The sequence below is a fragment of the Arachis duranensis genome, chromosome 3, assembly GCF_000817695.3.
Source record: "Arachis duranensis cultivar V14167 chromosome 3, aradu.V14167.gnm2.J7QH, whole genome shotgun sequence".
In the NCBI taxonomy this organism is placed as follows: Eukaryota; Viridiplantae; Streptophyta; class Magnoliopsida; order Fabales; family Fabaceae; genus Arachis; species Arachis duranensis.
This window is the reverse complement of record NC_029774.3, coordinates 130908984-130928912: the sequence shown is the minus strand read 5'-3', so window position 1 is coordinate 130928912 and position 19929 is coordinate 130908984. Positions and strand designations below refer to the sequence as shown.

Below are 19929 nucleotides of genomic sequence, written 5' to 3'. Positions count from 1 at the left end.
TGGAAGAAGCAAAGGAATCTTTCAGGGAATATGAAGTTTTTCATCCAGAGCAAACCCTAAAAAGAGCATATAAAGCTCCAATTCAAACCCAGAGAACAGGGATAATAAGAAATATTCCTACAAGGGCTGAAATCAAGGAAAAGAAAAGGGTCTGTAGATCAAATCTCAGAGAAACCCTTAAACTATAGTCTTGAATTGGACTGCAGAAAAAAGGGCGATTTTGGGATATTATCCTATTGCCAAAGAACAGCTAACAAAGCTGGTTATATTTCCAGATGCTTCCCCATCTGACACCTATCAGTTTTTCCAGTATGGATTAATTGATACAATTTTAATTTTTAATGATTTAAAAATTATTAGTGAGTTTCTTGCAGGATTCATTGATGCAGTAAAGAGATTTAAAAATATGATTGACAACGTAAATCCAAGAGATATATCCCTAAAATTTACGAATAGTCAACCTATTTTTAATGAAGAAGAAGAATGCTTGGTTCCAGCACATCAAGTAATCTTCATGTCCGTCTTCCGAGGAAATTTTCAACCAATTGATCAAGTTCAAGATTTAACAATCTACAGTCATGAAGGAAGACTAGCCAGCACACTAGCAAGGGTCTTCGAAAGAACTCAAAAGATAACAAGGGAATCTCACACAAGAATCAATTATAAAAGTAGAAATACTTTGCTTGTGTCCAGTAAAAGGAATGAAATTGAAGAAAGAGAGATGAAACTCTTAGTGGAATTTGAATCAGCATTCTACAACTTATCTGGACTCTTAGAAAAGCTCCCCGAATGGATAAAGAGGAATCTCTGCTATTTGATAAAAGACAGAGAAGACCACAAGTGCCAGCTATGTGTCTCAGAGTTATCTGAAGAAAGCAATAATGAAACGGAATCAACCCACATGATAAAGGAAAAAGACAACGCATCTGAAGGTCACATGATGAAAGAGGAGGACAGCACATCTGAAGCATCTCTCAACATTATTGCATAGTGACATAAGCGCTTAGGTCATAGAGCACCAATAATGTAGCTGGTGCAAGATAATAAACAATGACGTAAGCAATGACGTCATAAGAAGGGTAAGGATGAGAATTGTCCATCAGACCCAACCATTATAAATAGGTTGCTTAGGCAATTGTAGAAGGCATCAAACAATAGAAAGCAGGAGACTAAGAGTACTCATATGCTAGGAGAGCAAGGAGGAAGCTGCCGAGGCGATTCCATAGTTTGAAGAAGAATTCCCTTAGGAAAAACCAATTCTAAACTCCCATTTGGAGTTAGTATCTACAATCTCCCCTCTGGAGATAAAAACATCTTATGTAAAATATACTAAATAAAGGAAGTTTTTCTCCAGAAAGGTAGGCCTTTATCCTAATCTCTTAGTTATGAATTATTTAGAAAGCTTAGAATTAACAGAAGAATCTGATTATTATAGATTAACTGCTTTATTAGATAATGAAAAACAGGCTGTTCTAAAAACAGAATTAAATCTCAAATCAAATGAAAATTTTAGTTCCTTGATTTCGGACCTTGTAGGAATGTTTCTTATTATTCCTGTTCTCTGGGCTTGAATTGGAGCTTTATCTACTCTTTTTAGGGTTATACTATGGAAAAATTCAACTTGAAGCTCCTATAAAGATAAAATCCGCCAATGAAGAACTTGAAATAGCTTTGATAAATGATGAAGAATTGAGTAAACAAATTGAGAAAATTAAGGATCAACAAAAAAGATCTAAAGTTGGATGGATTCATATTAGTACTATACAAGTCTTAATCAATCTACATATATGAAAGGAATTAATTCACCAATAAGTTTAGCAATCTGTGACAAAAGAATTACTGATGTTCCCAATAGATCAAATAATTGGAATTGTTCATGGAAACTTGGCAAACGTAAATGTTAAATTCAATGCCCATCTTGGATATGCTATACCTTTATCAACTGAAAATCTTGGAAGATCTATAAGTTTGGCTTATAAATTTCATAGAAAGAATCTAATGGAACAAGACGATGAACCTTTTTCAATTACATATGCAATAAATTATGCTTTAACAAATAGTCATCATAGTATAATATTTAAAAACAGAGAAAGAATTTATATCGATGAATTATTTCAGAAAATTGTAAAAACAGAAATACCAAAATATAAAGCTATTGAAAACCCAGTTCTATTATTAAAAGAACCATCAGAAAAATTAGTTTCATCGAATTTTCAAATAAGAGAATCTAAAATTAATAGCCCTTTAAGTTTATCCAAGTTAAAGATTAAAGAAGAAAATTCTGAAATAAAAGAATCAACAAAAAAGGTCAAAAAATTAAATGAAACCCTAAACATTAAATTATGACAATAAATAAAGAAAAAATATATGTAACTTATCAAGACAAGAAACAAGAGCTCTTTGAAAGAGAAAATCGATTGAATTATTTACAGTTTTCTGAAATAAATCAAAGAGCATTTGAAGCTCTAAAAATAATTTATGACAAGTTAAAAAGAGAAGTCGAAGAGCTAGAAAAATTAATAGAATCTCTAGAAAATAGTGATGAATCGATGATAAAATTTGCAGAAATTTTAAGATAAATAATGAAGTATACAAAGATTGAAAGACCAGAAAATAAAATAAAAAGAAAAAGGGCGAAAAAATTAAAAAGTAGAATAAAGGAGTATAAAAGGGAATTAAATAATCTTCAGATCGAAATTGATGACCTTATAATAAAAAGGATAGAAATAAGAATAAATATAAACAAGTTAGAGTTAAACTTAAAAAATTTATAAATGCCTGGAAAACCATGTTATGACTTAAAAGAATTAAAGCTGTTAAAAGAAAAAATGGAAAATGAAGTTGAAAAATTAAGAAGATATTTAGAAACAACAGAAAGTGTAGATATAAAAGAAGTTTTTGAGGATTTAAGAAATTATATTAAAGAAAAAGTCAAACAGATAAAAGATTTTATATATAAAAATCCATGTAAAAAAGAATATTATAAACTAAAACAAGATTGAAAAATCATAATAAATACTAGTAATACTGTCAATATTTTTTCGAAAAAAAATTAAAAAAAAAGACGACTTTAAAAATTGGTATCAGAGCCAAATTAATGATTAAGAGTAACAATTTCTCTTTAAGCAACACTTTTAATGACACATTTTTTTCAGTCATAAAAAGACAAAAATCTGTACAGACACATCTGTACACTAGATGGCCCTTCTTGTTTTATTACTATGGATTGTCACGTTTTCACATTGAGAAAAGAGATTTGGGTCCACATTCCTGGATCAGATGCATAATAAGGCCAAATTTTTTATTTCTATTTTAAACAGTAATAAATTAATAATGAAAGCATTGAAGGGCCGAGGGCGCTTTAAGAAAAGCTGCACAGTGCACCTTCTCATAACAGGGTGCACCATAAAATTCAGTCTACTGTATAGACTATAGAGTCTCCACTTTTCAGTATGGCAGCATCGAATTCAACTATGGCTTCAGGGGTTGAGCATAGCCATGACCATGACCATGACCACCACCACGACGACTCAGGTAGTAATTCATGGGTAGGAAAAGATGGGAGGGTGTACCATAGCCACGATGGACTCGCACCGCATTCTCACGAACCCATATACTCACCTGGCTACTTCAGCAGACGAGCTCCACCTCTTTCCGACAGAGACTTCAATGAAAGAGCCTTCACTGTTGGTATTGGTGGACCCGTCGGCACCGGGTCCGTCTTTTCCTCTCTCTATACAATTTCAATTCATTTAATTCGATATTGTTTCCGTCTAATTTGAATTAGAAATTCATGGAAACCATTTTGATTGGTCTCGGCAATGCAGGAAAACAGCATTAATGTTGGCACTCTGTGAACATCTTCGAGATAACTACAGTCTTGCTGCTGTAAGTGTAATGAAATTTTGGCATTCAAGTCATTATTTGATCTTGTACACAGTTTTGTACACAGTTCATACATAATTTCTTTGTTTGTTTTCTCTGTTTGAGACCTTTGTTTTTTAAAGAATTATCCTCAAATTATTACTAGGACGAGACATTGAGATAGTAAAACTTGTAGTGTTTTCAAACTTATAAAGATATGCAATTTTCTTCTACAATATATTATCATGTTCTTGGTTTTACTGTATGATGCATGTTCTTTGACCATTTTGGAAAGGGGAAGTATAGGGAGTCAATAGAGTATCTGTATAATTGTACAATGGGGGTTTAGGAATGTTTGATTCAGTAGGATATCAGATGTTTATTATCCCTGGTATTCGGATGGTTATTCTGGATAGTATGGGTGTATTATGTTTGAGAAATTATTAGTATTTTACTTGGATGTTCATTTTTTAACTCATATTGGGCCAAATAAATACTCCATTGGCTCCCTAACGAAATTCTTTTGGAAATTGCATTTGTTTTCAGGTGACAAATGATATATTCACTAAAGAAGATGGTGAGTTCTTGGTGAAACACAAAGCTCTTCCTGAGGAAAGGATACGTGCTGTAGAAACTGGGGGCTGCCCGCATGCCGCGATTAGGGAGGACATCAGTATTAATCTTGGACCATTGGAAGAGCTTTCAAACTTATACAAAGCAGATATACTTCTGTGTGAATCTGGAGGAGGTATTTTTTCCATGAATAACTGTTAGCTATACTTTGAATAGGGCTAAATGATTTCTTTAACAAGATTGCTTGTAATATATCATGTTACACATATATTTCATCACCTTAGAAGTTGAGCTCAATAACAAAAATTTGGATGCTCACTGAACTTCTTCTGCAGATAATCTGGCTGCCAATTTCAGCAGGGAACTGGCTGACTATATCATTTACATAATAGATGTATCTGGTGGCGATAAAATTCCTCGGAAAGGTGGTCCTGGAATCACACAGGCTGATCTCCTTGTAAGTGATATGCATGTCTGTTGGACTAGCCCGAAACTGATTGATATATATTTTCTTCATGTGTGAATTTTCAAATGTGATTATGGAACTGATTGGACATGAAAATTCCAGGTGATAAACAAGACTGACCTTGCAGCAGCTATTGGAGCTGATTTGGCAGTCATGGAAAAGGATGCTCTTCGGATGAGAGATGGGGGGCCATTTGTCTTTGCACAGGTTAGTTAACTTCATTGTTTATTTGGGTAATTAGTGTTAATTTTACTTAGATCTGCCTTGTTAATTTTCTTTTCTTTTAATTCTTGCACCCTTTGTGGCGTTATTAATCATAGCTACAACTTACTGGATAGTTTTGTTCATGAAACAAATGCTAGCATATTGATTTTGTTTGGATGGTATGTACTAGGTTTCACATGAATGTCCTCTTTCTCATGTTATTTTTCACACATTAAACCCTTTTCTTGGAGTGCAAAACAGGTTAAGTGAGAAAAAGTACCCTGCATTTGATTGCAGTTAGCCAGAAATAAAAAAGAATCCGTTAATACAAAGTGAATGCCTTATCTCGAAGACATGATGACGTGAATATGTAATATGTTAATCGAACATGTTCTTATCTGATTGTCTTTGATTTATGAAACTCCGTCAAGGTTGACGTATTGGTTTATATTACGGAAGATTGTAATCTTCTTCAAATTTTAGTGTCTCCCTCCGTTAAAGCTCGTTTTCCATTTTGTGCAGGTGAAGCATAAGGTTGGGGTGCAAGACATTGTGAATCATGTTTTGCAGGCTTGGGAAAGAGCTACAGGGAAGAAACGTCATTGACATTTTCTTTGAAATGCAGCTCCCTCTTATGTCCGTCTTTTCATGTTAGCAGCTTCGAAACTATGATGTTCCCCGTGTAAACTGGACCTCTTTTGTTGTGTGCCTTAATTAATCATGGTGGTTTTTGAATAGACAGATTAAACAGTTCGCATTTTAAGTACAGTCATTGGCTTGAATAAATTCACTTTTAGGTTCAACAATGTTTTTTCTGGGTCCAGAGAATAGTAATTTGAATCAACCAAAGAATTAACGCTCATCTGCATATATATAATAAACCAAATAATTTAAAAAGAACTGAACCATTGAATGATGCATGGATTGAATACGATATTAATGACATTTTCAAGTCTCAACTGAGCTCCACAATGTTAATATGGTGGTTACTTCCATAAAGACATCTTCAAATAATGTCTTCATTGAGTAACCACCTGTTAATATACTCTCTAATGTAACGTTATAAATGATGATTACCATTGGCCCAAATATCCACATGTAAATACACAACCTGAATCTTAGAGGTCTAATGATGTTATTACACTGAGATGCTTTCATCATTCTAGTCTTCTGCAGCAGCATCTATTTCTTCATCTTCAGGCACACCTCGAAGGTAGAGAACATTGTTGCATCTAGAAATACAAAACAGTAAAAACAAACATAATTAGTTCGTCTAAGAAATTTAGTCACAAACTAATCAAAGAGGTCACTGCAACCAAATAAAATAAACTTGCTAAATGAAAGTTTCCCCCTACAATAGGTTTAACCCAGATACTCAAATTCTGGATCAAATTCCCAAATCTTCTAAATGTACAAATGCCACATTGGTTAGGTAAGCAATCTTGAAATAACAATTTAATTAACAATGTCCATACCATGTTATCATGTCTAAATATGTGCGTAAAATGCTAGAAATCAAATGGTAAGAACAAGAATAGCTTCTAATGCAGACAACAATTTCATTCTCATGACATAGTCATAACCATAGAAAATTTATATAGAATGCATCCACACATACAAAATCTGGATAAAACACATACCTGATTAAAATTTCTCCCAAGTTTCCGGTAAATTGTCCCTCAATGTATTCTTCAGTATTAGCCAGCTACAGAGAGATCCATAAACACGAAAAGCAATGTCAATAGCTAGGCAAACAATAACCCTAACAAGAGCAAACAAACATCTACGAAATGATTTAGAAAGTGCACCTGCAAATTCATATAGGAATCAACTGAGACTAGATAACCTGGAAAAGAAAGACCATAGCCACTAGATCATTAAAATCTAAAAAATAAAAAAGAAACGAACGAACTGATAAAACAACTCGTAGTTTTATGAAGTTTCTGCAACTTGATTTTCCATTTCAAACTTTCAGGTATTTTCGACAACAGAAGAAAATTGAAACAGAGAAAGAAGATAAACCTTTGTATTCCATTCCCCACTTCAATTTGACAATAACTTGTTTCCCAGTCAAATTGTTCAAGAAAGGCTTCGGATTCACTGGTATAGTCTGCAAAACTCAAAAAACAAGAGTTTTTTCAAGGAAGCAACAACTTAAGGTTTAAAAGAATCGCGCGAGTTCGAACAGAGAAAGTTACTCACCGCCATTGGAGGAGGAGATCGCAACGATAGTTCTCTCTGCACTCTAAAGCAGCAGCTGCTGAAGCTGTAGTTAGGGTTCAGTGACGACACAACATTTAAACTCAAATAAATTCTGATCAATATAGTAAATAACTAAATATTTTGAAATAGCTGAATTCTTTTTCTTCTTGTGCTACGACGATAAGTACAACTAATTGCTGATGTGCTTGTTTGGGAATTTTTCATTTGAGTTTAGCCTCTTGGAAAGTGTTTTTTTTTGTTTAGGAAATATGTTTTTTGGTCAGGGCTTCTTAGAAAGTTTAGTAACCATTTTGGAATATTACTAGGAATAACCACAAACCCGGCCCAATCTTGAAAACCCGAAATCCAACCCATGTTGGTCCATCACTGACCACACGAACCATTTTCGTATTTGCCAGTGTTTTCCTTCTTCTTCTTCTTCTTCTTTCGCACATTGCAGGCACAAGAATCACCACTACCACCATCACTACCACCACTAGTAGCAAAGATGACGGAGGCTATGATAAGGAAGAAGCCGGGCATGGCGAGCGTGAAGGACATGCCGGTCCTTCAGGACGGTCCGCCCCCCGGTGGGTTCGCCCCTATCCGGTTCGCTCGCCGCATCCCAAACAAGGGCCCCAGCGCCATCGCCATTTTCGTCGCTGCATTCGGCACCTTCTCCTGGGGCATGTACCAGGTCGGCAAGGGCAACAAGATCCGAAGGTGCTTACTTCCCTTTTTTTTATTTCTTTTCTCCAATCTTTTATTTTTCTGTTTCCGATTTTGATTCAGTTTCATTGCTCCTTCGATCAGATAGTATCTCGATGTTTACGTTGGGTTCTAATTCATTTTGTGAATACTAATTCTTCCATTTTGATGTGTTCTGCTTGTTCCGCGAATTAGGTTCCCAAAAATCTGGATGTGTTGTTAATTATAATGCTTTTCATAATGTTACAAAATTCTAGTTCAGATATTGCTTCCTGTGAATATTGGACTTCGGCATCATTAGGGTTCATATAGGTCGAGGAGTTAAATTTACACATCCGCTTTGAATCTCGCTAGAACTTCAAGCTAATTTGAATTGTGATGGGAATAAAATAAGTCTCGATGTTTAATATGATCTTATCAAACCCATGTTGAATCCATCATATTCATAGGTAGTACAGTTTAGGATATACTTAACTCTGGCTGAACTAGTTAATAATTTGAACCCTTGATCTTTGGAAGTGGTGCAAGAGATCACAATAAGCAGACCCTAAGAATTTTCGGGAGTCCTTTATCTTGGATTGATTTTGTCAAGCTAATTGAATCAGATTCAGATGTATCTCCTGTTTATATCAATATTGAATTTGTAGAGAAACACGATATTTTGAATTTACATGCTCTTAATTTAATCAACATGATATTGTAAATCGTTCATCTCTTCTATGCTTGTGAGACAGGCCTATAAAAAGGAATGGAAATTGAGGTACGTTTTTGGCATGAGCTATGCAAACTAAAGTGCATACTTTTAATTATTTAGTTGGCATTATGGCAACTTGGGATTTTGCTGTAGCTACATAATTTTATTGAAGGGTTCTTTTCTTTCCTCATAAAAAATATGGCTGATATATCAAATTGTTTCATCTTCCATAGGGCACTGAAGGAAGAAAAATATTCTGCCCGTCGAGCCATTCTACCTGTGCTTCAGGCTGAAGAGGACGAGAGGTATGAGATACTCCACCAGCCCCCTAAGATTGGACTTACAAAATTCAATCTGCTAACTGCGAACATAACCATTGTTTTCCCATCTCTTTCTCCAGATTTGTAAAAGAGTGGCATAAATATCTGGAGTATGAAGCAGAAGTGATGAAGGATGTACCCGGCTGGAAAGTTGGTGAAAGTGTCTATAATTCTGGGAGATGGATGCCGCCGGCAAGTGGTGAGTTGCGTCCAGATGTTTGGTAATGTTAATTTCAGCTGCCCACTATTAAGAATTGGTTGCTTCACCATATATTGTTTAAAATATGGTACTGTTGTCAAGTTTCTTTGAAATAAAGTTGTATCAAGAACCATACACTTGTAATTGTGTTGCACTTTGAAGACAGGATTTTTTTTTTTAAATTTACTTTCTACTTGAAATTGTCGATCCCCTCCTTTCTTGTGTAAATCAAGATGAATGAACAGCTTGGCATTGGATATTATGTGCTGAAGGAAAAAGTAACGCGTCTCAAAGTGAGATGGAAGAGTTTTTTTTATAACGTTTTGTAAGTTGGAGCTCGTATCCATTGTTTATTTTTATGGAATTATCCAGATGTGTCGAAATAGCAGCAATGAGATGTGGAAAAAACCATTAAAACGAGTAATGGTTTTGTTGTGATTAAGTATGGTAATATATGCAGTAAAAAAGAATAAAAAGATATGAGAAGAAAATGGTAGAAGCTATGACTATGAGAGTCGAATAACAATATTGACATGACTAAATATAGGAATGCTTGATTTCTAAATCCTACAGTAAAAAACTAAAAATACATTGATTTTTATTTTAATATATTATTTATATATTTATAAAATATATAATTCAAATAAGAGATTTAGTATATAAATTTTTTAAATATCTTTTATTATATATAATTCATAAAAATATGTTTTGCTATTTTCCATAACATAAACAAAAAACTTTTTATTGAAACATAAAGAACTTAATATTCTGACTAACCTCATATTTGTGATTATTACACGTATTTACTTAATATAAAAGGCAGTACATTAATACTTATTAATAATTGGTGCTTTCAGAGGTTAGAGATTTTATTTTTCGTCCTTGGAAGTTCAAATGAGAGTGGGTATACTCTGTTCGAACCTAAAGAAATTAAGAGGATCAACCTTAGTCTTGACATATGCCAACCTTTTGAAATTATTGTTGAAATACTTGTGACCCCAAATGCTAGCTTGCTCATACGATGTGTTGCCATGAATGTTATTTACCCCAATGTCAAGGTCTCTATAGTTGATATATGCTTTTCTAGGAGACTTTGACACAAAAGGTTCCATATAACTATATAGCTTCCTCATCCAATTGATGCGCCTTTGTGCAACCTCCTCTCCTTTTTCTTGCCAGTGCAGAGAGTACTGAATCTGATACAACACTCCAGCTCTGTGTGGGAACGGAATCTCAGATTCTGGAATCTCACTCATTCTGCCTCCGAAAGGAAATATAACCAACACCAAATCTTTGGCCTCATCTTCAAACATCAAACGCCACAATCCTTCTAAGCCACTCTCAGGAATAGGATCTGTGATAATATCAGATTTTGCTTTGAAACTATCTGTGTTGACTTGACTTCTGTTGAGCAAAACCTCAAGTGGTTGTTGACCACCAGATCCCGATGAATAAAGAGTAGATTCAATCCAACTCATCTCAGTGCAATCTTCTTTAGCCAAACCCAATTCAGGGAAGCTCTCTTGCACCAATGGAAGAAGCTTATCCACACCTCCAAGAAACAAGCCGTTAAACAAAGCTTGCACAGTTAACTCCCCTTTGTTAATGCTTGAATTCACCGTCTGCAACAACAAACCAAGGACTAGATTATTGTCGAGTCTACTTGCCACACTCTGCCATTTATGAACAAGCTTCGTTGCATTCTGTTCCAAGGTTCTAGGAGCTCTCAACAGTGTCACGGTTGATGGAACCGGAACGAGCTTGATCTTCCATGCTAAGATCACTCCAAAGCTTGCTCCACCACCACCTCTAATGGCCCAGAAAAGATCTTCACCCATGGCTTCCCTGTCAAGAAACCTACCCTTCACATCAATTATGTGAGCATCGATTATGTTATCAGCAGAGAGCCCATATTTTCGAATCAAGGATCCATAACCGCCGCCGCTGAATTGTCCTCCAACTCCTACGGTGGTGCATGCACCTGCTGTAACAGCAAGAGTTTTGGTCTTGGTGCCAATGCTATAGTAAAGTTCACCAACAGTTGCACCAACTTGAACCCATGCTTCTCTGTTCTCTACGTCCACTTGGATCTTTCTGTAGTTTATGAAATCAATGATAACAAATGGAACTTGAGAGACGTAGGAGAGGCCCTCATAGTCGTGGCCGCCGCTTCGAATTCGAATCTGCAAGCCGTGGAGTTGGGAACAGATTACGGTGGCTTGAACATGGGAAGGCTGCAGGGGTGTCACGATGACAAGGGGTTTGGGAGTGTTGTTGTATGAGAATCTGAGATTCTGAAGGGAGAATTGAAGTATTGAAGAGTAAGATGAATTAGTTTTGGTATAAACAAGTTTGGATAGTGATGTGGAGTTGTTATTGTATAGACATTGAAGGAAGCTTTTATGAGTATCATCAAATGCAGAAGCATTAAATGAAAATAAAAGAGCATATATTATGGCAATAAAATGTGAGCTTACTCCTGCTCGCTTCATTTCTTGCTTATTAATTAGTGGTTGCACTTTGCAAATTGAGAAGCACCACGCCACTGTCATTTAATACGATGGGAAGAGTTTCAAATGTTTCAGGAACACCAGTGTTCTAGTTGTTTTAAGTGTTAATCTAACTCATGTGCAGTCAATTTCACGTAAAGTTGATATCTGAAAGCCGTTAGATAATTTAATTAATTTGACTAAATTTTTATCTGATAGTTCTTAAATATCAACTTCACATGAAATTGACTACACCTGAATTTTTACCTAATCTAAATTATAAAAAATATATAAAATCAACAATTAAAATAACTGGTATACTTTAAATTTGTTCAATAGGATGAATGTCTTAGAACTTCTGCTTAAACAAAAAATTGGAGAACTTTCACTTTTCTTTGGTCTAGTGGTATGACAATAGAAAATTGGCAAGATGTTATTTAAAAGTATAACTTATTTATTTAGTCATATTTTTAATAAAAATAATACTTATTTATTTAGTCATCATTCAATAATCAAAATAAAACACCATAAAGATAATTACCAAATCTTCTATTGACTATTCATCTAAAATATTATAGGTCAAATATTTAAAATTCACAAGATATTACGTATCTTTTCTATTACTTGCAATGTCTAATCTAATTTTATTTTTTATTTTTTGTGAAAGTTAATCTAATTTTACTTTTGATAAAGACTTAAACAGTAGAATTAAAAGAAAATAAAAATAGTAAAATAATAAAACAAAAAAATAATTATAGTTAAATTTATAACTTTTATAAAAAAGATTTAATAAAAAAATTAATTAAAAATAATTATAATTTATTTTATTTAATTTTTATATATCCTGCTAATTCAAAGTTGATTTAATTTATTCGAATTTGTTGAGACATATCTTGAACTCTGCCATGGGCCATAGCAACTGGCGATCATGTCAGTCAAACACGCTACCATGACTTATATCCATGTGGTGAATTTTCAAAGTCACTAGAAGAAAATCTCATTCCATTATCCAATAATTAGTCAATAGTCAGGTTTAATTCTTCCTTATTATAAACACTGATGAGTTTACTATCAAATATTTTTTATTCCAGGATTTGAAACACTTTTATTGATATAATAATAAACTATATACATGTAAGACTTTTGTACATGTGATGTTAACTACAATCAAATCTATTTAAAAGTGTGAACTATAATTTACTTCCACAATAATGGTAAACTTTTGAAAATCAGAGCATTGAAAGAAAACCTTGATATTTCAAGTAACTAGATTGAGACTCATGCCATTGGTAAATTAATAAATGTTTATAGTATAAAATAGGAAAAGTATACGTTATTAAGAGAGAGTCTGCCAACTATTACCAACACGTAATAATTTAGGATTAAACCATGATTAACTTAGATGTGGCTTTATTTAGTAGATGGGCTTCATGTCCAGTCTAACTCAAGTTGGCAGATTTTGGCAGATAAAAAGTTGGTAACGTAGCACTACTGTATAAAAATATATTTTAATAAATATTACAAATAAATTATAACCAGGGGGAGACTTGTTAAATTAATGATAATATAAATATATATAAATTTATATTAAATTAGACGTATTTTTTTAAATATTTTATAATACAAAAATTATTTATATTAAAATTGTATATATAAAGCTACATTTTTATTTGTTGTTTTTATTTTTGTATTTATTTAATTGATAGACTTAGTCTTTTTATATAGTGTTTATTCTTTTTTTTTTTGTTATTGTTAGACTTATTTCTTTTTTTATATGTTCTTTTGAAGACATATTCTTTTTAAACTGTTAACTTGTATATATTTTTTATTATTTTTTTGTTCTATTTTTGTATGTATATTCTTCATAAGATGTATCTTAGATTCGTTTATTTTTCTTTCTCTTTAATCTTTTTATTGGTATGTCATCTAGATCTGATAATATTAGTGTTGGTGAAGTTAGTTTTTATAATCAATGAAGAATATAAATGATATTTTGAATAAATGAATTTTTATAGTATTACGGTATTACCAGTTAGATTTATTATAATAGGAGTCAAATTTTAGTATTTTTTGTTGGGACAAATATCTTGATAACAATTGAGAGCCTTTTTTAAAGTAAAAATCATTTAATTTAACTTCTAATATAAGTGTAAGGTTGTATAAATTCTTCAATTAAGATGGTATTTTAGTGTCGTTGGTGACTTGGAGTGTAATTAGATTTAAGGCAGTCCCTCCCAATAATTTTTTTTTTAAATCAAATAACACAAAAATTATTGTAGCATTTTGATTTGCAACCTTTAATTTAATTTTGAATATGTAATAATTATTGAGTCAATAATAAGTATAATTTTGAAAGAATTTGATAAAACTTTTTATAATTTGAATCTATCATAATTTTTTATGTTATAGCATGAAAACTTTATTTTTTGTATTTTTTTTACATTTTTCTTTGACATTTTTTTGTTTTTTTTCCCTCCTAGTACATACATGTTTTCAATGACATCTATAATAATAAGAATAAAAATTTTTAGAATATTTAAGTATTACAAAAATTTTTTAAAAAATTATAAATAATAAAAATAATAAGACTATTTTTTTTGTAAGTTTGTTTTAAAAATACAATAAATATTTTTAATTTGTACCTATTCATCATAGAATTATTTCTAAGTAGATAAACTCTTCATTATTTGTTGGTGTAAAATTTTTTTATAGACAAATCACGAATTGTGAAATAAAGTAATAGTGGTAAAAGTCTTATGTATAATATATAAGTAGGTCAAATACAATGGAATTTGAATACTTTATAACTTAAAATTTATTATGATATTATTATTATTATTATTATTATTATTATTATTATATTTTTAATGTTGATGTTTATTACATTTAATTAATGTTTTATATTTTTTATTGAATAATAATACGTAATAAATTAATTAATTATATATGGGAGTTATGGTTTTAATTTTTTTAATATTTTATTAAAAGTTGATTGGTTAATTCTAAGGTTTTGTCAAGTAATTAAAACTGATGATATGAAATTATTAAAAGAAGAAACATGACTTAGATTTAATGTACAAAAAATTGATATCAACTTTTATATAATAAAAATAGATAGATAGATTACACACTGCCAATAAGTTGATATCTCAATCAACTCGAAACTAATTGGAGTTGTTAATAACTGAGGTAAATTTTTTTCGATGAAAATTGATAAGTAAATGGATTCATACATAAAAATGGTGCTGTTGAATCACAGTATTGCAGAATCTCCCTAACTTGTTTCTGTTAATACTGAATTCTCTTGGCTCCGTTAATTAAATAATTTAGAAAAGATTGCATCAGAAATTCAGATTTATAAAATGATATTTCCACAACAGAAGTAATAATAATAAACCATGACAGAAACAGCATCAGATTATCTCCAAAAGTTCCAGACATAATATGCAATAAAACAACAATTTGAAAAAAAAAAAAGCATATAAGTTACATACTAGAGTATACTCTGAAATGGTTTGGTTGTGTAAGCAAAATTGCATAAACTACTTATGATTGAGAGCTTGACTAGTTGATGTGTTTTTGTACATCCCCTTGTTGGTGCCAAGAAAGTAGAAACCAAGCTTCATTCTGTGTATCATTTAGCAAGATAATTTTGTTATCTTGCTGTTTGAAGCTTCATAAGAGTAGATAACACCTCATTCATGTTAGGTCGATCTTCAGGATTGGGGAGAGTACAACACAAGGATAACTTGAAGAGTCCTACCAATGCATCAACATGGCCTTTTGTGTCATCCATGGCCAGCATAGGGTCTACAATATTAATGAGCTCCTTCATTCCGTTTGCGACGGCTTTTTCTACTGCCTCAGGCAGACTTACTGGCAGGCCATCATCCTCTTCTGAGAGTCCTGTTGGCCTTCTTTTTGTTAGAAATTCCATTACAATGATGCCAAAACCGAACACGTCCACTTTAGGTGTAACTTTCCTTATGTAGGCAATTTCTGTGAGTAAAAAAGATGTTTGAGTGAAAAATTAATCACAATATTGAAAACATCAGATAGTATATATAAAAATGAAGAAAATGTGCAGGATATTAACCTGGTGCAAGATAGCCAATTGTGCCTTGCAAAGCTGCAGATGAGGAAAGGGTATTACCATCCTGTAAATGAAGTCCAAGAATTCGAGCTGTCCCAAAATCACTGACATGAGCTTCCCAGTCTCTATCCAAAAGGATGTTAGAAGGTTTTAAGTCACAGTGCACAATGGGAAAGTCATAACCAGAGTGTAAGTAGTCCAATCCGCTAGCAATAGAAATCAGAACACGGATTCTTTCAGATAATGTCCACCTAGACTGATCGACCGATTTGTCGTGTATGATGGTATCCAAATTCCCATTTTCCATGTATTCTAGAACTAGAGCTTTCAATTTCCCACTCTCCCAGGCATAACCAAGCACCTTCACCAAATTTCTATGCCTCAGCTGGCTCAAGGTGCTGGCTTCTGTTTTGAAGATCTTATCTGTGTTTGCATAGAATTGATGCAAGTTCAATCTTTTGACAGCTACAATCTGGCCTTGTTCAAGTTGTCCCTTGTAAACTGTGCTCAAATTGCTAGCACCAATGATGTTGTCAGTGCTGAATAAGCCAGTGGCATTCTCTAACTCCCTTGGACTGAATCTTTTAAGAGCCAATGCTGTCCTGTAATCTGGTTCTTGATTCTCACCATTCTCTTTTTGTTTAGAATTGCAAAGTTTGTTGCCTCGATTGAGAATCAAAATCACAAGCACTAGAAGTAGAAGTATTGCAAGAGATCCAAGGGCAGCGATAATAGCTATGCTCCTCTTGGATAGAGCATGATTATTACCTTCTTTGCATGGCCTTAAGAATTTTGCTCCACAAAGATCCTGGTTTCCCTTCATATCAGATGCATTGATATGTGCAAATATTCCAGTCATGGGCACAGGGCCTTCAAGTTGATTGAAAGAAAGGTTGAGATGCATCAGCTTGGAGAGATTGGCAAAGCCCTGAGGAATTGTTCCCTTCAAGTTATTCTGAGAAAGATCTATGGAAATGAGATGCTCAAGTTGTGCCAAGACTTCAGGGATTTTACCATCTAAATGGTTTCTTGAAAGATTCAAGTTTTCAAGCAAGTCCATGTGACTAAAAGCTTCTGCAGGAATTGGACCTGAAATCTTGTTTCCTGAAAAATCAAGATTGAACAGATTTCTGCACCCGGAAATTCTATTGGGAATGACACCTGAAAGATTATTGTTTGAAATATCAATGGCCTGTACCATTTGCAACATGCCCAACTCATATGGAACACTTCCAGCAAAGTTGTTGTAAGAAAGGTTGAGATACATCTGCATGTCTTTGAAGTGTGCAATGACATCACTAGGAATTGATCCTGTGAGGTGGTTGTGAGAGAGATCCAACATCAAAAGCTTACTAAGCTTCCCCATGCTTCTTGGAATGGAACCATTCAGCTTGTTGTCATGGAGATCCAAATATGAAAGCATATCAAGCTGTGAGATAGAATCTGGTATCTGACCAACCAACTTGTTTCTATGCAGCAAAAGCGTTGTTAGTGGTTTGATACCAGAGAGTGTATCAGGTATTGTACCTTCTAACTCATTGTCATGGAGGGAGAGCCCCTGCAGAAGAAAAAGTTTGGACAATTCTGGTGGAATTGAACCAGATAACTTGTTTTCAGCAAGGGTTAAAGTGATGAGCTGACTTAAGTTTCCAATCTCTGGTGGAATTGATCCTATGAAGGAATTTACATTCAGCTGCAGAGTCTGAACCTTAAACAGGTTTTGAATGCCTGGTTTTATTACTCCACTCATATTGTTCTCTCCCAAACTTAGTGTATGAAGGTTTGAGCAGTTGAAAAGGTCGTCCGGGATTTCCCCGGACAAGTTGTTGTGGGCAAAAGATAGGAAAGTAAGATTAGGCATCCTAGAAAAGCCCTCAGGAATTTTGCCAGTGAATGAATTGAAAGCTAAGCTTACATTTACCAAGCTAGTACAACTGGTAATGCTAGGAGGGATGGAACCATGTAAATGGTTGAAGCCCAAGATTAGAAACTTCAAATTATGAAGCACACCAATGTCTGAAGGAATTTCACCTGAAAGAAGATTCTGGCTCATTGAAAGATATGTTAAGTTTTTCAAGCTTGTTATGGATGAAGGGATGCGGCCGGTAAACTTATTTAGATGCAGGGTTAGGTATGTTAAGGAACTCAAAGATCCTATCTCAGGAGATATTGTTCCCTCCAAGTTATTGTCTGAGAGGCCTAAATGTGTCAATGATTTCAATTGGAATATGGAAGGTGGAATAGTGGAGTTCAAGTTATTGCTGAATATCCTCAATGTTTCCAAATGAACTAAGTTTCCTAGCTCAGGAGGAATACTTCCAGACAAGTGATTTTCATACAACTCAAGGTTTAAGAGATTCTTACACTTAGCAAGTTCTGAAGGGATTTTACCAGACAATGAATTTTGAAACAAGAGAAGGGATTGTAAATTTGTCAGGTTTCCAATCTCTTTAGGTATTACACCTGATAACTGGTTTTGGCTAAAATCAAGAGCCTGCAAAGCTTCAAGATTCCCTATTGAAGGAGGTATAGACCCAACCAAGCTATTCCCATATCCTATCATCTGAATAAGGTTAAGGAGCTTGCCTATGTGTGATGGTATTGTGCCTGTGAGGTTGTTGTTATTGAAAGCAATTCCCAACAAAGAAGTGATGTTGAATATGCTCTCAGGAAGGGTTCCATTCAAGAAGTTACTTCCTAAATCCAAATACTGCAATCTTTTCAAGTTTCCTAACTCAGGAGGGATTGGTCCTGAGAGAGAATTCTCAAAGAGACCAAGCACAGTGAGTTGAGTGCAACGACTTAGCTGATAAGGAATATGGCCGGTAAATGAATTTGAAGATAAATCAAGAACCTGAAGGCTTGAAATATTTCCCAAGAATGGTGAAATCTCTCCATGGAGCTGCTGAGAAGTCAGAGAAATTGAGATCACATGGCTTGAAGAAGGGTCACATTGAATGCCAGACCAATTGCAATGAGGGTGGATTTCAATCCAATCAGCAAGTGTTCCATTTGGGTCAAGGGTGATGGAGTTCTTGAAAGCTTTCAAGGCTTCAATTTCAACCTCCAAGATTCCAGTATTATTATCTGCATATGAAAGTATGGTTACAATGGAAAGGGCTATGACTACACTCAAACTAATCTTAGGAGAAAGCAACATCATTTGTAGAATATTTTTAAGAATGTTTAGTTGCTCGTTGGTGATATGAAATGTGAAGTAAATGAAGCCTATATATATATACACACTTGAGTTTGAGCATTCGAATGATGAAGTTGAAAGTGGACATGCATTGGTGAATTTAATGAGAGTGTGGACCCACATGGTATGCTGCAAAGTCAATTACTTTGAGTACTTTGAGTCATTGGCAGATATGTGAGTGCAAGGACAAAAATCCGTGACTGTTTAGTTTTATCAAGTTGACTTTGAGTCAAATAGACACGCCTAAGTGCCAAACATGGAAGCATATCCTTAGGGAAAAGCTTCTAGTGGGAGAAAGAGGAGGCAAATAGAAAATACTATTTCCTCCCTTTGATAACATATTATGTGTAGATATACCAAGTTTTTTAAGGATTTGTATTCTCTACATTTTAAATTTTATTTTAGTGAGTAAAGTATGATTTATTACTATTTATTTTATAAATAAAATTATAAAAGATTTCACTTTATTTTCTAAAATAAAAATCTAAAATTTAAAGAATCTAAATTCAATATCTGAAAGGCTGGAAAGAGATGCATAAGCTCTAAGGACATAATAAAAGAACAGTAGGGGTTGGTAGTACATTTAATAGACTAGGTTATCTGTGTGCGGTGTGGTATTACTAAATATGAATATGGTTACCAACGCAAGTTGGCACAGATGGATGAGGGTCTGTGTCCCTTAACCATCTCTCCCGGGTTCGATACTCACTGGAGGATGGGAATGGAGCTTGCTTGCTTGGGAGGGTCGCCCACTTTGTGTGCCTCTGCAGTATCCGAGGGATTAGTCATTGGGCTTCCGGCCTGATGGATACCCTGGTGTAAACCCAAAATATGAATATGGTTTGAATTCCTCAAACTTGTTAATAAGCTGGGTATTATACGGATTATGTGTTCTTTTGTTAATATATTTAGAAAATG

At 33.7% G+C, this 19929-nt stretch overlaps 5 protein-coding genes across 5 annotated transcripts; 2 read left to right on the top strand and 3 right to left on the bottom strand.

The window, feature by feature from the left end:
* Window positions 1-3406: 3406 nt before the first annotated feature.
* On the top strand, window positions 3407-5913 carry LOC107481657 (urease accessory protein G). The gene is made up of 6 exons (XM_016101941.3): window positions 3407-3715; window positions 3828-3888; window positions 4411-4612; window positions 4773-4894; window positions 5006-5110; window positions 5630-5913. The coding sequence occupies exons 1-6, from the start codon at window positions 3453-3455 to the stop codon at window positions 5711-5713; spliced, it is 837 nt and encodes a 278-aa protein (XP_015957427.1). The 5' UTR covers window positions 3407-3452; the 3' UTR covers window positions 5714-5913.
* Window positions 5914-5996: 83 nt separating this feature from the next.
* On the bottom strand, window positions 5997-7513 carry LOC107481658 (probable small nuclear ribonucleoprotein F). The gene is made up of 5 exons (XM_016101942.3): window positions 7310-7513; window positions 7130-7217; window positions 6916-6953; window positions 6748-6812; window positions 5997-6339 (listed from the first exon to the last, which is right to left on the bottom strand). Exons 1-5 carry the CDS (start codon window positions 7313-7315, stop codon window positions 6270-6272), a joined length of 267 nt encoding a protein of 88 aa, XP_015957428.1. The 5' UTR covers window positions 7316-7513; the 3' UTR covers window positions 5997-6269.
* Window positions 7514-7704: 191 nt separating this feature from the next.
* LOC107481659 (NADH dehydrogenase [ubiquinone] 1 alpha subcomplex subunit 13-B) lies at window positions 7705-9549 on the top strand. The gene is made up of 3 exons (XM_016101943.3): window positions 7705-8032; window positions 8945-9016; window positions 9112-9549. The coding sequence occupies exons 1-3, from the start codon at window positions 7818-7820 to the stop codon at window positions 9254-9256; spliced, it is 432 nt and encodes a 143-aa protein (XP_015957429.1). The 5' UTR covers window positions 7705-7817; the 3' UTR covers window positions 9257-9549.
* A 464-nt stretch (window positions 9550-10013) lies between these two features.
* Window positions 10014-11723, bottom strand: LOC107481661 (tetrahydroberberine oxidase). The gene has a single exon (XM_016101945.3). The coding sequence runs from the start codon at window positions 11720-11722 to the stop codon at window positions 10121-10123; it is 1602 nt and encodes a 533-aa protein (XP_015957431.3). The 5' UTR covers window position 11723; the 3' UTR covers window positions 10014-10120.
* A 3332-nt stretch (window positions 11724-15055) lies between these two features.
* Window positions 15056-19140, bottom strand: LOC107481660 (LRR receptor-like serine/threonine-protein kinase FLS2). Its single transcript, XM_016101944.3, has 2 exons — window positions 15816-19140; window positions 15056-15718 (listed from the first exon to the last, which is right to left on the bottom strand). The coding sequence occupies exons 1-2, from the start codon at window positions 19132-19134 to the stop codon at window positions 15375-15377; spliced, it is 3663 nt and encodes a 1220-aa protein (XP_015957430.2). The 5' UTR covers window positions 19135-19140; the 3' UTR covers window positions 15056-15374.
* Window positions 19141-19929: the final 789 nt, after the last annotated feature.